The following is a 19375-nucleotide window of genomic DNA, read 5'->3' on the forward strand; positions in this document are numbered from 1 at the left end:
ATTATTGTAGTGAATTATGTTGCTGATATTGGTACCGGTCATTTCAGGCTTGTTATCACGACCGCAAATTTAAAACATTTCTAACAAGAGCAGGGTCTATTTTAAAGGGGTTTGGGTGGCAGTTGGTCATTCTTTGACTTAGAGTACATATTGGGTTTGGCAAACAACACACACGTAAATACCACTGACATCAGCTTTTCCCTTTAGGTTCCAAGAGGTTGCTCTCTAGTGAACCGATGTTTACGTCCTACATCAGCCCACTGAACAGGGAACAGGGTCGTGTTTCGGCCTTTATGTTGGATCAATAACTAGCTAGGATGCATTGTGCTTCATCATAACACTTGATAAATGATATTGGCAGCTGTGACCATTTTTGTAGTCCCAGTGGAGCCGCTGTACCTTCTGATCCTCATCTTGTCTCATCATAGCACCACACTATTTCAAAGAGCTGTTAAAGTGTCACAGGCGTTTATGGTTGCATATGTCCACCGCTTCCCCCTGCAGCATAGATTGCAGATATCCCTCTTTGGTCCGCAGACAACACAGAATTGATTGGAATGAAAAGGGTTGTTTTCTTACTATTCTTTTACGTAAGAAGCCAACAATTTTTTTTGCTCTGTGTATGAGAGGTGACGGCAGGACTGTCAACCGCACACAGCATAAACTCAAGTTCAGTTCCTGCAGGTGTAGCGCTACACCAAAGTCCCTGCACCACCACTAAGTGACCTACTTTGAGCTCCATGTTGGGATGGGGTTAGACCGGACGGATGATCTGTGCTGCTGGGGTCTTTCTTAGGAGTGCACTAGGCAGGGGCTGGAACTAAGGCTGCGCCTTGATGTGGCAACACCACAACATCTCCAGGGAGGCCATTAGCCTGCCCCCACAAAGTGTCTCTCAAGCCAGCCGGATGCTGAGCCGGTGGGGAGGTGAGTGTCTGGTCCTTGTTTCTCTCCCCAGCCCAAAGGACTTGTGACCCGAACATTTGCTCTCCCCTTTTAGCGAGTCTCCCGGTAAGAGGAGAGAGATTTGGCCCCATGGCGATTGCCAATGGCCAACAGTAGACCTCATGTTGGGGGTCGAACTAAGCAATCGATGGCAACTACCGTACATAGAAATCTTGGCACTCTTAATCCCCACACAGGGGTTAGTAGATGGAAGGGATCCTAGTGAAGGTAATATCCGGCTATAGAGGGTCTGCTTCAGCCAGATTCGACTGGCGAGGCCAGAAGTTCATAGATTTGTGTGTACTGCCTCTGCCGTTTTACACACATGTACACCCACATTCCCAGCAGGTAGACTTTGCCGCATCTCAAGATTCCCTCCCAAAAAGTGTCATGTGAGCACCATGGCAAGGCAGTATGGGGACATCCGGAAGTTATTCTAATATCCAATAGTATGACGACAAACAAATACTACGGTGGGTCTGGCAGGGTTCAGATTTAATCCAGGTGTTAAACCTCACGTGAATCTGGCCACCCATGTCCCGGTCGAGAAAGAGCGGGATTCAGCTGGGTAACTGGTGACATCTGATGGACCTCAGCCAGTTGTAGCAGCAGCAGCAGCAGCAGCAGCTGCTGATGGGGGAACTCCCGTCCTCCAGCCCACGCTGTCACGGGACGTCACACTCGATGTAGGGGATGTCGCTGTAGCGGCTATCTATGTCGGCCCACTGCTGCACTGCCCGCGACACAATTTCCTCAGACAGCCTCTGGGCGTACTCCAGCACTACCGGGTTGACCCTGGCCGTGGGGGACTCGGGGTCCGCGTCGCAGCCCGTCTCAGAGTGCACGAGGTAGGCCTTCTCCCCCCGCGACCGCCCCTTGGCCTCACCGTCGGACTGCTCTGCCGAGTTGGCCTTCTCCTCGGACGATTCACTCCGCTTGGATTTGACACACCCCATACTCTGCGGGTTGTCGCATCGAGGGGGGGGGGGGTAGTGAAACAAGGAAACTTGTATCCAAGACCCGCGTTGCCTGTTAGAAATACTTGCTGATATGTTACTACGTCCAAACCAACAGATGTCAACTTCCTTGGCCCCTCTTGTGATCTCTGACTCTCATTCTTTCATGGGCTCAAAAAACAACGTTAGGAAGTTGTGTCTGCTTCGTAGCCGTGGGTAACAAGGAGCGCAACACTTCTGGCGGTCTGCATGGAGGAGCATGGTCCTCCGCAGGAGTCTGTTTGGGCGTGTGTGTTGCTCGTGTTAGATGGCTTGCATTTCAATACTTCCTAGACTGTGGAGAGAGACAGAAAAGAGACAAGCCTTTTATTGTCATTCAAACGCGGCCTAAAGATTGTTAGTGATACGGAGGGAGGGCTGTGATGTCCACAGGCTGTGGGATCCTACGTGACAGACTAAGTGTCCAGACTGCTGACCAATCACAGAGCCCGGATGAGAGTTCCGCCGTGGCGTTGAGCTTTGCTGACCCCTCATTGGGTCAGGAGGTCTCTCATACACAAGCTGTTCAGCACATCATGACATCATCTGTCCTCGCCGCTGGGTCAGAGAGGGTTTCATGACTCACTCCCCTGGCCTATAGGAGGCCAGACAAAATCGAATGCCTGAGTCCCTCCGCTTTGTAATAAAACCGTGTCTCAATCAGGTCAAAGCCTGAGCCTCTCCAATGACGCTATGGTTGACTGCATCCATGGGTCCGAACGTACAGTTACCAACCAATCAGTTACCGATCAGTGACCAAAAGAGTGATTTGATAATCGAATGTGTCGCCCACCATCAATGATTGGCTGCAAACAGAGACCTGTGGCGCCCATTATAGATCAGCTTCGGACCATGGCTCTATCACAAGAAGGGCTTGGACCATTGGATCGAGCATCTACCATCACTTATTGGTTGGTCACGGAGAGCGTGGTACCGCCCACGGTCACTGATTGGTTGGTAACACGAAGACGTTCAGAGCTTTTCACGTAGAAACGACCTAACATGATTCAGTGTGACAGGTTATTTCACGAAGTGATTAATGAAGTCGGAAACAATCACTTAATTGAGAAACCGGCGTATTGTGGACATTATTGTGGATTAATAATGGGGACCGGCTAGTCGGTCTACTGTAAAATTCAACGAGGAAACAAGCTTTTACGTTGTAGGCCTACGTGGATTTAGGAAATGTCACCATGTTAGGCATGATAACAGGTCTATGGAGCGGTCAACTTTGACTTGCATGCATGTTGCATATCATACACAAAAGATCAAACAATAAAAACAATGTAGGTATAATGTACGTCAGTATTTATGTTGATGAAATATTGGAATATCTAATGATGATAATAACAATAATTATTATTTGTATTATTTTTTATTATTATTATTAGACGTATTATAATTATTGTTACAATTGAAGCCTATGTCCACTAGTGTGATTAAGCCTATCTCACTCAGTACATAACATGAATTGTAATGTATACATAAAATAAGTTTTAATGAATAAATAACTTACAGTTGGTCTCCTCTCAGCAAAAAGGTTACAGAATGAAGTCCCAAGGTCGCATAGGGGAGTAAATACATCCAGACGTTATCGTGGGATGACGAGAGTCCCATTCTCCTTGTACTTCAGACACGAACAGGGATGGCATGAACTTGAAACAAAAGCCAGCATCGTGCACCCAGCGAGGTTTTATCCAAGTTTACGTCCATCATTGATCGTAGACCAATTGCTTCACATGCGGTTATTTTTTAATACCTGTAATTCCAAATGGCCTGAGATAAAACAAGAAATCCTGAAGTCCGCCAGAGTTGGAGGACTACAGGTATTTGGCGAGGTGGGTCCACACGGTTAGGACATGATTCCAGGCAGGACAGACAGGATGATCTCCTTCCAGCTCCACCGTGCAGGTCCTAATCTTACGCAGCAGTCCATTGTAAACGAACACTGTGAGCGCATCGCGCATGGAGTCTGGAACATTTGGGCTTTTGCAATAGCTCCCTCTTGTGGCTGTAGCATGACACATGTTTTCATTGTTATGCCTTGACACATGAAGAGAATAAACTATATTAAAACTATACAACTTGACAACTACGCAACAAAAAAATAACATCACCAAGGTGGAGTTAATGCAGAATATTATTATTTGATCAGAAACGGAGTAGATAGGGTAACATCTTGGTGAACTCCTCAAACCATCGGCTTCTGTTGATGGTTTCGTCGCGTTGCGGACGTGAACCGACAGATTGTGGCCACAAGGGAGCAGCAGAGGTCTTGTCCAAAGCAGCCTGCAGTCGAGCTCCTCCACTATCAGCGTCTTCAATGGGAATACAATAGATTTGGGATATAGTGGCTATCTTTGTTTTTAAATGTTGATCTGTAATGCACCGCTATGTATGTGTTACCCAACCGGATGAGTTAAGAACGTTTGGCGACACAAACGTATATGAAGGCCTATTACATGATTACAACCTTTAGGATAAATGCATAGGTGCAATGTTTGTTTTTGTTCTACGGTTTAAGGATATAATCGCTGTGATATTGTTGTTATTATAGCCACGCTACTTACAAAACGTTATGTTATTAGTTTCGTTTGCAGCTTTGGAATGGCGATGTGGGATTAGTGCTTTTAATTAAATTGCATAACATCAACAAAGTCCCGGGACTGTCAGTGCAGCGCTCGCATTCCTGCAGTGATTCGGTAATGAATAAAACACGCATCCGAGCAGCGGACACGCTCGGCACGTGTTCGGAGACTTAACCGTTCGCTATCCCTGAATGGGTCGACGGTGAGAAAAAAAAAAAAGTCGGTAAGATTCATTGTTGCCAGTCCAGCCAATCATAGATTTGGACGACACAAAAAAGTGGGTAAAGTTGGGAGTATAAAAAGCTGCGCCGCTGATGAAGCACCAGGCCGTGCCAGTGCGCATCATCATCAACATCATCCATCCACCGCACGCTTCCCTTCGTTTAACACACACACTGAGGGATCCTGTGAGACGATGCATCTGCCTCACACCCTGGTGTACCTTTGCCTGTTGATCGCTTTGGGTCCAGTCGGCCTGGGAGATCAGACCACGCACCAGCAGGCGCCCACCGCCGCCGCTCCAGCCGCGGCCGAAGCTGCTGCCGTCCCGGAGGAGGCGGAGCAGTGCTCCTCTTGCGAGATCCGCCAGCAGATCAAGACCATGAGGCTAAACGCGATCAAGTCTCAGATTTTGAGCAAACTGCGGCTGAAACACGCGCCGAACATCAGCCGCGACGTGATGAAGCAGCTGCTGCCCAAGGCGCCGCCGCTGCAGGAGCTGCTTGACCAGTACGACGTGCTGGGTGACGACAATCAAGATGGACTTATCGAAGAGGACGACGAGCACGCGGTGACAGAGACGATCATGTTGATAGCTACCGAGCGTGAGTCCCGTGTTCGTTTATTATTCAGTGTTATTATTATCATTATTATTATTAACGTGGGTTATCGAGGTTGAGAACTAGACGCGATGACAAGGAGCGCACTTTTACGCACGGGATATGGCGTGATACTTCCGTCGTTCTGTCCTAGTTGTTGTTGAATTTTAGTCACATCATTGCACACGTTTAAACAATGCGCTACGTAATGGTGAACAGCTTTGATCTATGCATTTTCTATTAAAACGTAGTCTTAATCCATGCGCTTAGTCCTGAACCAGATTTGGGCAATATTGAATCAGTTGGCTGTTGTGACCGACTGTCGTTTGGTAATTATAGTGCATAACCAACTGGGGCATTTGTTTTCTTTCCCCTCCACTACAATACAGCCGACTCAGTGGTCCAGGTCAACCGGACGCCGAGGTGCTGTTTTTTCTCCTTTAGCCAAAAGATTCAAGCCAATCGCATCCTGCGCGCCCAGCTCTGGGTGCACCTTCGCGCCTCGGAGGAGGACACCACGGTGTTCCTGCAGATCTCCCGCCTCATGCCTTCCACGGACGGGAGCCGACACATAGGGATCCGCTCGCTGAAGATCGACGTGAATGCCGGGGTCAGCTCATGGAAAAGCATAGACGTCAAACAAGTGTTGAGCGTGTGGCTGAGGCAGCCGGAGACCAACTGGGGCATCGAGATCAACGCGTATGATGCGGAGGGAAACGACCTGGTGGCCACCTCCGTGGAGCCCGGGGAGGAAGGACTGGTGAGTGGGCCCCAAATTTGCCCCAAATTCAAATCGTTATTTTTCTCATATTACCAGGAGGAAAAATAGACTTAGTTTCTTGCAGTAATGTTTTGTAAACCTTAATCAAAGTATTACTTCATAGGCCTATGCTGCAAAACACTGATAGTATAGTAGGCAGACAGTTATATACAGTATTGTACAGTAAAGCTCTATTTTAGTCTGTGGCAAATATCACAATCCCTGTGTCACCACAGCGGGATAATGTTTTTTTACAAAACCGTACACCAGCCTTATTATGCTGTTCCCAAACTATGAATATAGGTCCCTTTGATTTGATTCTCGGGTTCGATGCTGCAGGAGTATTACGTAAAGCTTTGGGAGATGCTGGGTCGGGGCTTTAGCACGCCCAGCGAGGGGCTTGGCAGGCATGTGTTGCCCAGGAGAAGGAAGGAGGAATTAACATTTAAAAGGCCCACAAAGACGCACCCTGCATCTGGACACGAGCCCAGTGCACCAATAATCTGCAATCTCATTGGCCCATTACATAAGAGTGCACCTGCCTCCCATTTCCCTGTGCTCTGGTGGGTCTCTGATAATCAGAGTAATTGCCTTTACACACGCCAGTAGGCATACTATCAGTGTCCCATGAGTAGTCCCACTAACAGTAGGTCTACAATCAGTCACACACCACACACCGCTTCAAAAGCCACTATGTTCTGTTGTCTTCAGAGCACTGGTCGGTAGAGTTTCATAAACTGGTGTCTGGTCAAGCGTCAATTCAAGCAAATCAAATGAGGGGAGAAAAAAAGAAGAACAAGGTTTAAGAACATTCTAGGGCGCGTTGGCAGTAACCCAAACCCAGTCACCTTGTGTGTGTCTGTGTGTGTGCGTGGGGGGGGGTTATAGGTCTATGCTTAACCTTCCTTATTTTAGAGCATATTAAGTCAAGTGAGTTCTAATCCGATGGCCCCCATCTCTCTGCCCCCTCCTCCCTGTCCCGAACACAGCAACCCTTCATGGAGGTCCAGGTGTCCGAGGGCCCCAAGCGCACCCGGAGGGACTCGGGCCTGGACTGTGACGAGAACTCCCCCGAGTCCCGGTGCTGCCGCTACCCCCTCACAGTGGACTTTGAAGACTTTGGCTGGGACTGGGTGATCGCGCCCAAGCGATACAAGGCCAACTATTGCTCCGGGGAGTGTGAGTACATGTACCTGCAGAAGTACCCCCACACCCACCTGGTGCACAAGGCCAGCCCCCGGGGCAACGCTGGGCCCTGCTGCACGCCCACCAAGATGTCCCCCATCAACATGCTCTACTTCAACCGCAAGGAGCAGATCATCTACGGCAAGCTGCCCTCTATGGTCGTAGACCGCTGCGGCTGCTCGTGAGTGAGAGGGGGTGGGAGGGAGGGAGGGACAGAGGGAGGGAGGGAGGGAGGGAGGAAGGGAGGGAGGGGGAGCCCTGCCCGGGGTGGAGACGAAGGAGGGCTGTGCTTCAGTCCAATCGCCAAGACTCTTTGACACATCTTCCATTGCCAATTTTACTTTTCTTCTACTTCTACTTCTCCTTTTCTTTCTTCTTCTTCTTCTTCTTCTTCTTCTTCTTCTTCTTCTTCTTCTTCTTCTTCTTCTTCTTTTTATTTTTCTTCTTCTTCTTCTTCTTCTTCTTCTTCTTCTTCTTCTTCTTCTTCTTCTTCTTCTTCTTCTTCTTCTTCTTCCTCCGGTTCTTGTGTAGAACCCAGCAGTGTAGTGGAGACAGCAAAGGTGCCCCTTCTTCTTTTGGTAGAGTGTTACAAACTCTCATTCATATCACATTCTTTTTTTCCCCTCATGTTTCTATCTCTGTGATGTATAAACTCCATAGACTGACGAGGCAGAGGTTTGCAGGAACAATATAACTTGACAGCCTCAAAGAGCGGACTTTTTTGTTACAACAGTAACTATGAAAATGATGAATTACCCTCTTTCTCGCTCTCCCTCTCTGTCTCTCTTGCATTGGTCTGGGCTCCGTCTGTATAAACGTGCCGACAGAATACATCCATGTACAATCACATATACAGGAACATCATCTGATTGTTGCGTCCCCTTCTCACCAGCTTTATGTGACTTTAGCTCCACTGTTGTGTTTTTTTTTAATGGTCGTTTGTATGAATGTTGGTTTTCAGAGGAAAACCGAAAATCCTCATTGACTTTTTGAAAGCACTTCGAAAAAAATCAAAGAAAGAAACACTCCTGAAAGAGTAAATCTGTGTAAACACGGTGTAAATCTTTAGTGTAGGTAACCCAAACTTTACATTTGTTCAATAGTCCATAGCATTGTTTTATTCCACTGCCGGTCATTTCCCCAACCTAAGTTTGGGATTTTTCAAGATCTAACTTTTGTTTTCTTTTTACATTTTTGGAAAGATCCAAAATGTTGAACTTGTATAAAGGTGTGCATGTTCAGAAAAGGTATGTTTTACCATAGTGAGAGATCTCCATAACTCTCATTGCAGTCTTTGTATGCACTTTGCAACACATCATCGCTTCTTCATCATAAAGAATCTCTGAGATCATCACACAAATCTGTTTTTCCCGGCACACTTGAAATACTATTAATATTGTCCTCTGATGGGAAACCTACAAGATTTACAGAAAGACTTGAACTGAAGGGAAGACGAATGCAGTCTACAGAAAATATAATGTGTTTAAGACAGATAAATCAATAAGAGATGTATGAATGTTAAAATCAAAGGAAACTCTGTTTTACAAACACCACAGTTTGCACTATGGCACACCAATAGAAGGAATTGGTTGCTAAAAAAAGTTGTAAAAATTGATTTTGATATGTTTGCTGATTTGTACTGTATACATATGCCATTTTCCATTAGCAGATGCCTTTTCCAGACCACTGTTAATAAATGTGTAAGACCACAACCTAGCCAAGAATGATGTACAACAGCAACAGTGTATATGCGTTTAACAAATAAAGTTTCTAGCTTATTTGTTTAGTTTTGTTTCTTCAAGTTTTTTATTGTTCTCGTCAAATATATTTTATGTTCCAGAATACATCTTGATAGTCTTTCTGAAATAGATTGTGGGGCAGGATAGTTAGCCTATATTTGCATAAAGCACCAGGGTAGTCTAGTGGTAAGGGTGTTATGGGTTTGATCTCCCATGTTTGCAGTTGACCCGTACTAATACTTAAGACTTCTTTAACCCTACCTGATCCTTAATGACCTGTATCCAAAGTTGATGAAAAGGATTGACTAGTGGTAATTAAACAGCAACATCAGGACATCAGAGTGTGGTAAGCACAAACACTTAATTTAACAGCATTGACTGGTCCACAGCAGAGATATACTTTTTTTTATTTTCAAAATGACATTGTTTCTGGGAGTAGGACATTGTAGAAAGACATGTTATTCTACAACAGGGTATTGTAGGCTTGAGTGTTGCTTGGATGAATGGTAATCGGATTGTCACTGTTTTGTTTGTACCTGTAGGCCCTTTAGGCATCTTTGGCCAAGACACCTAAACTCCTACTGGCTCATTCAGGACATGTATCAATATTCGCAATTCAAGTCACTTTTGATCAAAGCTTCTGCTAAACTACAAAATAGAAAGATTTCTTTTAACGATGTGAACTCGTTGCTTTTTTGCATTTGGCGCCATCCCTAACAACCTTTAATCCATCAAATCCGGATTTTGTTGGTTACACTGAAGATATTGTAGGCTAATGAGTGTTATGACCTCGTCCACTTACCTTTCCTGATGAGATCTGAAACGTTGCCATGGTGATCAAGTCCACCCGACCCGGAACAGAATCTCAGGGCGATCTGATAAACCTCTACCCTAACTCCGTTCCCTGCTCATGTTTCTGTCCCTGCTGTCCCCCCGTCCCCCCCCCCATGTCGGTAAAAAACAAGTCTGAATGCAACCCCAGAACAAAGGGTTAACATTACAGCAGTAGAATAAGATTAATAACAGGTTTTAACAAAAATGAAAATATGGCATAAGTCCTTATAAATATTAAATCATATTAACACACTAATTATTAGTACGACTTAGTTCTGCAGAACAAATTGGCCTCTGCATTATTGAGTATGTGCTACGTGCAGATACATAACCTCTGTATGTGCATATATCATGACCATTTATGCACCATCTGGACATTTTTAGGAAAAATCTACTTGGAAAATCAGTTCTTGGAAAAAGCACCGCTTCCTAGAAGTGTACTGTTCCCACGTGTGCTATATTTGAGCCGGACACAGACACTGGTGATCAACTCAGTTCATAGCAGTGATAATGATAATCATCGTAGGAAAAATAGGAATGATAACACTCCCTATTAAGAACAATTAAGAACATCAAGATTGATTAAAAATAATATAACTGAAATTATGATTACAAATCATTATCCAGTCATTTCAAATTGCTGGATGAATGTATAAAGCATCTACCATTAGGTTAAAGTTTGTATTGTTTCTGAGTAATATTGCATCCCATCCTTTCTCATGACCATTTAACACTTATAATGAGATTGTGAATTGTGTCAACTTAAATGCTGCCTATTCTTAGAAATTACCAAGTGATGATCCCAACCCAGAATCTAGCAAATGTATACTGGAGGCAGTGGGAGTAGGATAGTGTTGCTTTGAGGATGTCGAAGACAGAAGGTCATAGGTTTAGGCCCCAATGTCCTCATGGGTTAGGGCATCCTGGGGCCAGATGCCCTAACCCAAACCTGCTCATTAAAGCATTAAAAAAATAACTTCTGAAAAAAAGATTGTAGATGGTAACACGCTGGTCTTCCAAGACAACTCAGAAGCAATACTTTAATATAGTCAGGGCTTTCACCGGGAGGAAACAGCGGTTCATTAATGTTTTCCCCAGCAAGGTCCTCACTCCTCAAGTTGATTGTAAAGCAGTTGATTGTGTCAGTGCTCTCGGCATCGACGGGATATATAAGGGGGAAACATTAGGCCTGACGATCTTCACCACGTCTGTCAGGAGTATAGGACCCTGGAGGGCCCCGGCGGCCAGCGACATTCCACCTCTTGACAGGTAAGAGGAAGTGAGAGCGAGAAGGAGAAGGGACCGTGGGGGTGAGGGAGTAGTCCAACACAGCTGGAGACGGCGTTAACGGAGACAAAGACGCGTGTGTCCCGCGGAGCTCCGGTGAGCACAACCAGGCCATCATTAACATTGATTGATGGCAATTTGTCTGTTTCTCAAGATTCGGTCAGAAAGTCATGTGTGACCTACAGATTCTGTCAGAACATTGTTCAGTGGCCTTTTTTTTTCTGTTACACAAGATGTTGAGTAAATACACATGGGTTATGAAGCTGATTTGGTCAAATTCTTATTTTTATATTTAACTTATGATTTTCTCCAAATTTGTTAAGTATTGTTGATTTATTAATGAGCCGGTAGCGTCATCTTGCTCAAGTTACAGCTAGACTAGATGACTCAGAACCTTTTACCGGGAGCAACTTTACCCTGATATGATGCTACTATGATACCATCATCCAAATGCCGTAGTATGAACGAATGCATTTTGCTAATTTTAGTTCTATCATAGAATGCCAGGTATGTTCAGACAAAGAAAATGAATGGGCCCATATGGTGATATTGCTATCGTTCAGAGTGATTCCTGATGGCCTTTACACTTATGTACCCGAAAATAACATTGAATATTGGTATCTCTTTTCAAGATCCTGAGCATCTCCATTATAAAACCTCAAACATGTTATTACGTTAAAGGTCTTTTCCATTGGTTATAATTCATGCCTTATTTTCTAAGATACTATTCAAATTTATTGAAAAACTGTGTTCATGTGCCATTTAACAAAACTGGACAACAAAGCAAGATGCTTTTCACAAAGACGCAAAGACTTTGATGATGATTTTTGCCCTTAAAGAAGAAGTTTCTGACCGATATGGGTCAGGTTACGTACGATATGGGCCCTTTATAAAGAAGGCTTTATACGATATGGGCCATCTAAGATGGTTCCGTATGATGAAAGCCCTTTATAAAGATGGTTTTGTACGATTTTGGCCCTCTAAGAAGAAGGTTTTGCACAATATAGGCCCTTTAAGAGAAGGTTTGGTACTAGATGGGCCCTTTAAGGAGCACATATTCCCGACTCAAGAATCCATGGCAAGGCCATTAAGATTCTCCCCTCATCTGGTCAAACGAGTGGGGATACCCTCTCTGGAAGTAATGCAATGTGATGGGGTGGGGTGGTGGGGAAGGAGGTTGTAGCCAGGTGCATTCAAAAACATCTGGACTCTTAAACAGATGCGCAACGCTGTCATCTATCTGGATGGTGAGGCTTGCGCTGACAAGTTGCTCGGTAGGAAAGGGAATTCCTTAATAGCAACAAGGTTGAACTGTTGGTCATCATTGCATGAAGATATGAATGGAGGTGACCATGGTATCACAGAAAAATAAATATACACTGACATAACTTTACTGTGATACACTAGAAAGGCCAAAGGAAAAGTTGCGCCCGTCTACTCACTAATGGGGAAAAATAAAACACGGCTGTGATTTCTGTTCTGGAACTGTTTTGCCAAGCAAAGCAGGCACAGCGAATAAACCACTATATCAGAGCTAAGAAAAGAGGGGTTGGTACTCATACCGAAATACAATTGGATAATGAGAACCAATCATAGTACTGTACAGTTATTTTTCTTGGAAATATCCAATGACCTTCATCGAAGAGTAGCCATTGTACACACTGCCCAAAGCCCACTTAAACATCCACTTGTGTAAATCAGGTTGCCCTGAGGGAAGCCTCCTCATCTTATCAGTACATAATATTCTAGGTACCTGTGCGCAAATTGTAATCAATTAAACGGCCCGCAAGGGGAGGATACTTTTAGACAAGATGACAGGTTGTTCGTGAAAACCTCTCCTGGGTCCAAGGAAAGCAATGAAAATCAATAAAATCAGCCGGTCTGGGAAAGAGTGAGAGCCAGATGGCCAGCAACGGGAGGCTGCCTGTCTTCACTTCCCAACTGATTTATCCCTGCCGTCTGCGCTCCGCTTGCTTTTCTACTTAGGGCCCTGGAAGAACCGGCATTTCGATTCCAAAATAACACCGGCGCATCTAGGAAAACGAGGGATGATTTATGGCTTCAAGGAGCTACTGGAAGCCTGGACACCTGACAATTCTGTTGTCCGCTCCAGATGTGTGTTTACGAAAGGCTTGACAGAGGGATGATGTTTGTTTGTGCACAGGGGGTTTAACGACCCAGGAAATAAAGAAAAAGTGGCCTGGGTCCAGACCAATGAAGCATAGCCTCCCAGGGGGGACCAGGGGTTGACAGAGATGAAGAATGGATGTCCCTCTGAGGAGAGTGAGGAAAGACCAGGGATGGAAACCTCCGGTGAAGCCCCGACACCAATTCTCCCCCCCCCCCACCCTCAGCGGATGTTGTGTAGCATCAGGTATGTGTCAAGACCAGCTCGACATGCTCACTGTTGACCTTCAGCCACAATGTTTATGGAGCATTTTTACAGATAACAATTAATTATACCACAACTTTGAGTGGCGTTCATACGACAAGAGGGAATTTCCAAGCGTAAATGTAGCTGCTGGTGAATTAACAGACTGTCTGGTGACGGGGTTTTTACGTTTATGAAATGGAAGGAAATCCAACTTGCAAATATGCTCACAATGTTTATCTATAACAACATCTATAACATATTGAATATTGAGCAAAGAAAATCACTTAAATGGATAAACTTCTCCTGAACTGTAATCTTTCAAAATAATATAGGCCTCTTTCGTATATTACAAAATTTCAAATTGTCAAAACAGCAAACAGTCTTCTCAAAGTTAAAGGAACATTTCCGGATTTTAAAAGGCTGGACCCCTATTTTTTGATGTGGAAAACATTTTTCAAATTGATCGAGTATTGAGCGATAATGCTAAAGATGTGATACATAAAAATGTGCTATAGCACAATAGCGCCCGTCAATATATGTCACTTTTGCCACTGAGAGTCTCCAATTATACATTTTTGGAGGAAAGGATCCCTAAAAATAACCAAAATGAGTTTCTTTACTTTCGCTTAATCCGGACTGTTTGTTGATGAGACAGTAATAGGGAGATATCTTGAGAACCCATTTGACCATTTTTGACAGTTGACGGCCACCAGATGGTGACGAAAATGTTCTAATAGAAGGCAATTTCCGTATTTCGTCTGAGACCCTCTCTTAGCTGCTATACATTGAGAGTAAACACTATGATTAATTGTAAAATAGTGCCCAGACACTGGATTATCAGTTTATGGTGGTTTTATGCGATCAAACACTATTTTCCTGACAAAAACAACAAAGGTAAGAAATCAGTGCTGTTTGTTCTTGATTTTTTTTGCCTCAAGTTTGGCGAGTTTTAGTCACAGTCTCATATGGTTTGGAATGTAGGAATTTCAGCCTTCATATGATATATAGTTTGTCTATATCAAATGACATGAAAAATATCACTGTGCTTGTGATTGCTGTGATTGTGCTTGCGCACAGTTATGAAATACATTACTATTTTTGTAACATGCTCACTTTTTAGATAGACTAAAAGCTGAGAATCGAATCTTCCTAGGGGTGTGTCACATGACGCTCTCTCATGTTTTTAAATGCCTTAAAGGTCCCATATTATACCACCAGGTGTGAGTGTGACTAGCCATTACAAGCCGTTTGGAAATTCGGCCTCTTCTGACATCACAAGTGGGCATGTCTACCTAGATGTGTGATGGATTGATCAGCCTTCCTATTGGACTGTAGCAAACATTGCTCATCCATCCGTCATACATCTAGTTGGACACCCCCACTTGTGATGTTAGAAGAGGCCGATTTTCAAAACGGCTTGTAATGGCTAATTACACTCACACCTGGTGGTATAATATGGGACCTTTAAAATGTCTTTGCAATTGGGGGGAAAGAGCTTTGCACGGATACGGGTCATTTCGGGATGAAGACGTAAAGCTGTGATTCCTAAAACTATTGTTTAACAGCAACTGAGTTGGGTAATGCAGGGTTTAAGGCAACAATTTGTCTCAAAAATGAGACTTCAGATAATAATTTGAGTTTCTTCCGTTTCATATTTGTTTCGACCAATCATGTTGATGGAGGCGGGGATCTGTAAGCACGTAATTGGCTAACCACGATAACAAACTCGGTAAAAATACACATTGAGCTATTGTTGAGTGACAAAACAGGAAACAAGGCATTATCCCCCTCTTTCAGTTTTTGCTATAGCATAGTAAGACTGCTGGATCCTATATAAGGGAACAATATAATGTAGGCTACAATACAATATTACCAAATGTAATATGCAGGCTTAACCCTTAACCCATCACTCATTTACTAATAATCCAACACATTATCCACCAAATCACACACACCATGGAACAAATCATTGAAAGTTGCTCCATAAATCGACAAGTCATCAAAAATAAAAGAAAAAACGTACACTCCCTGATCCCAGCAGGGGGGCAGTCCCTGACCCGTGTAATTGAATGTGGTGTGGCTGTAAATTCTCCCACCCTTGCAAACCCATGCCTTTTTAAATACCCACGCCATTAACGTGAGGCCCCGGGCTTGTTGTAACATACTAAACTTCTTCAATGGAGAAGCCAAAAAGAAAACGTTTCGGTCGCAACAAGGCCCCCCTAAATGACCAGCAGGAGAAAATGGAGTGACGCCCTGTGAACAGTAATAGTTCCCCAGGGGACGCTCCTGTGGTTTGTGGCTCTTAAAGGCGTGATGAGGTCCGCGTGTGAACCGTGGCGTTGAAGGGGCAACGGGGAGGCTTTCTGGAGGCTCGCGATGACACACATTCTTAAGGTTGTCACCTAATGTTTTCTTACAATTCTTCGGTTCAGAAGATCTTTATAAGCTGGTGAAAGTTTTTTTTGTTATAATGAACGGCTATTCTGACCGTTTTCAGCACACACTTCCGCACATGAGGTGTCTAGGCATCGTTTACATTGACAGAGCAATGCCACGGTGCCGTGTGGGGGAGTGCAACCTCTCTGCGTTGCCGTGGTTCGTAGTTATAATAGCAACAGCATTTCATGTCCCACCAGCTTGCACTTTCATTTCCAACATGGCATTTCATATTTTGACGTTACCCAAAAGACCAGATTTCTGTTTCTCTGTCTTCTTGGAGTTGATGACACTGAAGGCATACAAGCTGCCTGCACCTTTAAACACAGCATGCTGATTTTGTAACACACACCTATGTCTCTATTCTATATGTCGGCAGTATGAGATACAGTGGGTCGGCACCGACGGGCGAGAGACCTCAGGTCAAGGTACCATATGTGATTACCGCTCGTCTCAGCGCTCAAAATAGAGCAGGAATAAAGATAAATATAGTTCACGCTATTTATTTGGGATTTGATGACTTTGTTAAAGGTGTTTGGTTTCCCCTGTTGAGTGAGCGGGGTACAGCTGGCCCTCTTGGCTGGATACCACTTGAGAAGCTGTGGCTTGGCACATTAGGTTTGTAATACCCTGCCATGCTGGCGCCTTAGCCATTGGATTTGTACTTAAACGAGTTAAAAGTGGATTGGCCAATTGGGTGTGTGAGTTGCCTGACGTTTGACATCAGCTGAGTTGCAAGCATTGGAAATGTTCACTGTTCAATGCAGGTATGTATGCATGCGGTGTGTGCAGGAAAGTGTACACTGTTAAATGTTATATTAGCATTTATATTGGTTCTACAAAAAACCTTTGGTTTGCCATGTTGAAACTCGAGGCTCCGTTCCCCAATGATCGCATGGCCCTCGTCATCCACGAGGTCCTGTAGGCGATAAAAAAAACAGAAACGGCGCAATGACAGGTGGTATGAATGACAGCTGGGGAAGTGAACCATGGCTGACCTTCTGAACGCCGTGGCCGATGCGACCCAGGATGATCACGGGCTAATCCTCCTCCAGAGTCCCTGCGATACGCCCCCTGGGAGCCATCGGGCAGCACGTACCTCTCCACATTCTGCTGCTGCAGGCACTTCTAGACGTGAACGAGGCTTTTAAAATGGTTTTAGGAACCAGAGGGGGATCCAGAAGGGACCGAAGGCCCAAAATGACTCCAAGCTGGAGAGAGATGGGAAGGCGCAGCTTGCGGTGGGCGGGGAAGCGGGGGTGGATGATGGCCCATGTCCGAGGCTGCATGGGCCAATACCCTTACCCCCGCAGGACCTTAAGAGTGTTTTCCCTGTGGTGGTGGTGGTGGTGGTGCAGCCATCTGTGGACTCGCAGCAGAGGCCATGAAAACCAAGCCGCGTGCTGCGGGTTGACCTTTCGCTGTGGTAACTATAATATTATCATAGGAGGAGAGATTTGGTTGCGCTGCTCCCCGAGGTGGGATCGGGTGTCAGTATTAATGAGTTGTGTAGGCGCTAACGTCATGCAACTCTCTGAACATCTGCAACCGAGGGGCAGAGACACGCACCAGATCAGAAATGTTTCTTAATGGCCTTATTGAGAGTTGGAGGGAATTACGATAAGACTTTGCTTTTATGAATGTGGTCTATGTGGCACACAACAGTTTTAAACTACAGTTTCAATTTGTCAGGATTGTAAGAAAGTATATCGGCATGTATAAACACTTGTTTTATAACATATGATGAAGACATTGACCATACAGCGAATCGATTAAACCAAAATCTAAAACGCCTAAGCCAATTTCCCCGGGTCTGTTGAAAATGACCAAGCCAGAGCAATATTAATCAACTAGTACGCCTTAATTGTTTCCAGTCTCCTCCATCAAACCTGGAAGCGTCCACTGGAGGGCTTCCCTCCCTTTGGCAGGCAAAACGACATAGATGGGAAATAACCACATAACGACTTAAAACTGTGTTTCCATCAAACACATCCCCCGGTGTCCAGTGACTCACCAGCAGAGGGCTTGTATCTGCAGGAAGGGGCGATGCCACACTTTAGCAGCAGTGGGAAGGATTTTGCTTCACTTTGTGGTTGAAATGACAGAGCAAATCTCAGAGGCATTTAATGCATCCAGGGACCATTCACAACTATCTGTCAGAACGAACCGCCCAACAGTTGCCACTAATTGGGGGAAAGGAATTATGGGTAGTAGCTGCTGGCACCATGCACCGCAGGGGGTCAGAGCTTGCCAGCTTGGGACCCATTCCGACAGCACCACAATGAGGATCAGCAGTGGTAGAGATACGCCGCTGTAGCTCTTGGAAACGTGTCAAGACACGGCGTCAAGTGATGGCCTTGGGGGGGGAAAAAAAACGAATCAAACAAGGCATTTCAAAGGTCACTGTTGTTCTCCCATTATAACCTTGTCACTGCTAATTACGTTCAAACTGACACAAAACAGTTTTTTTGTTTCACAGAATGCTTTTTCTGTTTAAAGCTGCAACACGCAGGTTAGGTCTCATGGTTCTCATGCACATGACTCGATAGCAATGGCCAGCAGTCCAATATATATATGAGAACCACACATCTCCCTCCGTAGTTGTAGGCTGGGTCGGGGGGGAGGAGACGACCCACCTCCAACCGACCCACTGCTTATGATATGCTGGTTTCAAATGCGTTGACCCAAGCTAGGCTAGGCAGAGCGTCAGGTGATAGGTTTCATAAGTGGCCTGCAAGTATACGTCTTGGCGGAGCGGAGAGGAAACTAGAGCCGGCCATGGCAGGAACATGTCAACTCCACACAGAAAACCATGTACCCAGGTTCTAGCCACTGTTACAGTTGCACAGCTATTACACACCATCACATGATTCGTCATTTTATAGCCCTAAATCATGTCATCACGGCTGATAACATGATGACGGTTATTTTTCACTGTTAAAACTGCTGGATAACCACGATAATTATTTTATTTAAAAAATCTCAAAGATTACAGTCAATGCATGTCAGCATGCGTTGACACAAGACACATTAGAGGGGAATGATGATAGTGAAAACAATATATATAGATAGGCTTATTTTACTTCATCCAAATATCTGACAGGTCCTTGGCCAAAACAACCCCCACCGGTCGGTCACAGAACCACTGGAGGGCCAGAGCACTGCTCCAAGTCTCAGGGAGTCCATAGACATGGAAGGCTTTGTTAAACAAAGCCCTATATCTAAAGAGAGAGAGACACAGACACAGACACACACACACACACACACACACACCTCTCACACGCCTCTCCACAGCATTTGATCTGTCAAGTTTAAATGACAGCCTGCATGGCCCACACAACCACATAGCTTTATTTAAAGTCCCTCATGAGTTTTTAAACCAGGAAACAAACAAACATGTGTGCTGGTGTC

At 44.8% G+C, this 19375-nt stretch overlaps 2 protein-coding genes across 2 annotated transcripts; one reads left to right on the plus strand and one right to left on the minus strand.

Annotated features, from left to right (window-relative positions):
* Positions 1-591: 591 nt before the first annotated feature.
* Positions 592-4625, minus strand: LOC132449206 (small membrane A-kinase anchor protein-like). The gene is made up of 2 exons (XM_060040921.1): positions 3457-4625; positions 592-2235 (listed from the first exon to the last, which is right to left on the minus strand). The coding sequence occupies exon 2, from the start codon at positions 1899-1901 to the stop codon at positions 1611-1613; it is 291 nt and encodes a 96-aa protein (XP_059896904.1). The 5' UTR covers positions 1902-2235; positions 3457-4625; the 3' UTR covers positions 592-1610.
* Positions 4626-4805: 180 nt separating this feature from the next.
* mstnb (myostatin b) lies at positions 4806-7481 on the plus strand. The gene is made up of 3 exons (XM_060040918.1): positions 4806-5352; positions 5736-6106; positions 7096-7481. The coding sequence occupies exons 1-3, from the start codon at positions 4944-4946 to the stop codon at positions 7474-7476; spliced, it is 1161 nt and encodes a 386-aa protein (XP_059896901.1). The 5' UTR covers positions 4806-4943; the 3' UTR covers positions 7477-7481.
* Positions 7482-19375: the final 11894 nt, after the last annotated feature.

Source organism: Gadus macrocephalus, chromosome 20 (assembly GCF_031168955.1).
Source record: "Gadus macrocephalus chromosome 20, ASM3116895v1".
Lineage (NCBI taxonomy): Eukaryota > Metazoa > Chordata > Actinopteri > Gadiformes > Gadidae > Gadus > Gadus macrocephalus.

What these genes read in the sequence shown, in the direction of transcription:
- mstnb (XM_060040918.1), top strand. Translation starts at nt 4,944, where the DNA reads ATGCATCTGCCTCACACCCTGGTGTACCTTTGCCTGTTGATCGCTTTG. An exon ending in CATGTTGATAGCTACCGAGC is followed by an intron (nt 5,353 to 5,735) that starts GTGAGTCCCGTG and finishes ACTACAATACAG; the next exon opens with CCGACTCAGTGGTCCAGGTC. An exon ending in AGCCCGGGGAGGAAGGACTG is followed by an intron (nt 6,107 to 7,095) that starts GTGAGTGGGCCC and finishes TCCCGAACACAG; the next exon opens with CAACCCTTCATGGAGGTCCA.
- LOC132449206 (XM_060040921.1), bottom strand. Translation starts at nt 1,901, where the DNA reads ATGGGGTGTGTCAAATCCAAGCGGAGTGAATCGTCCGAGGAGAAGGCC.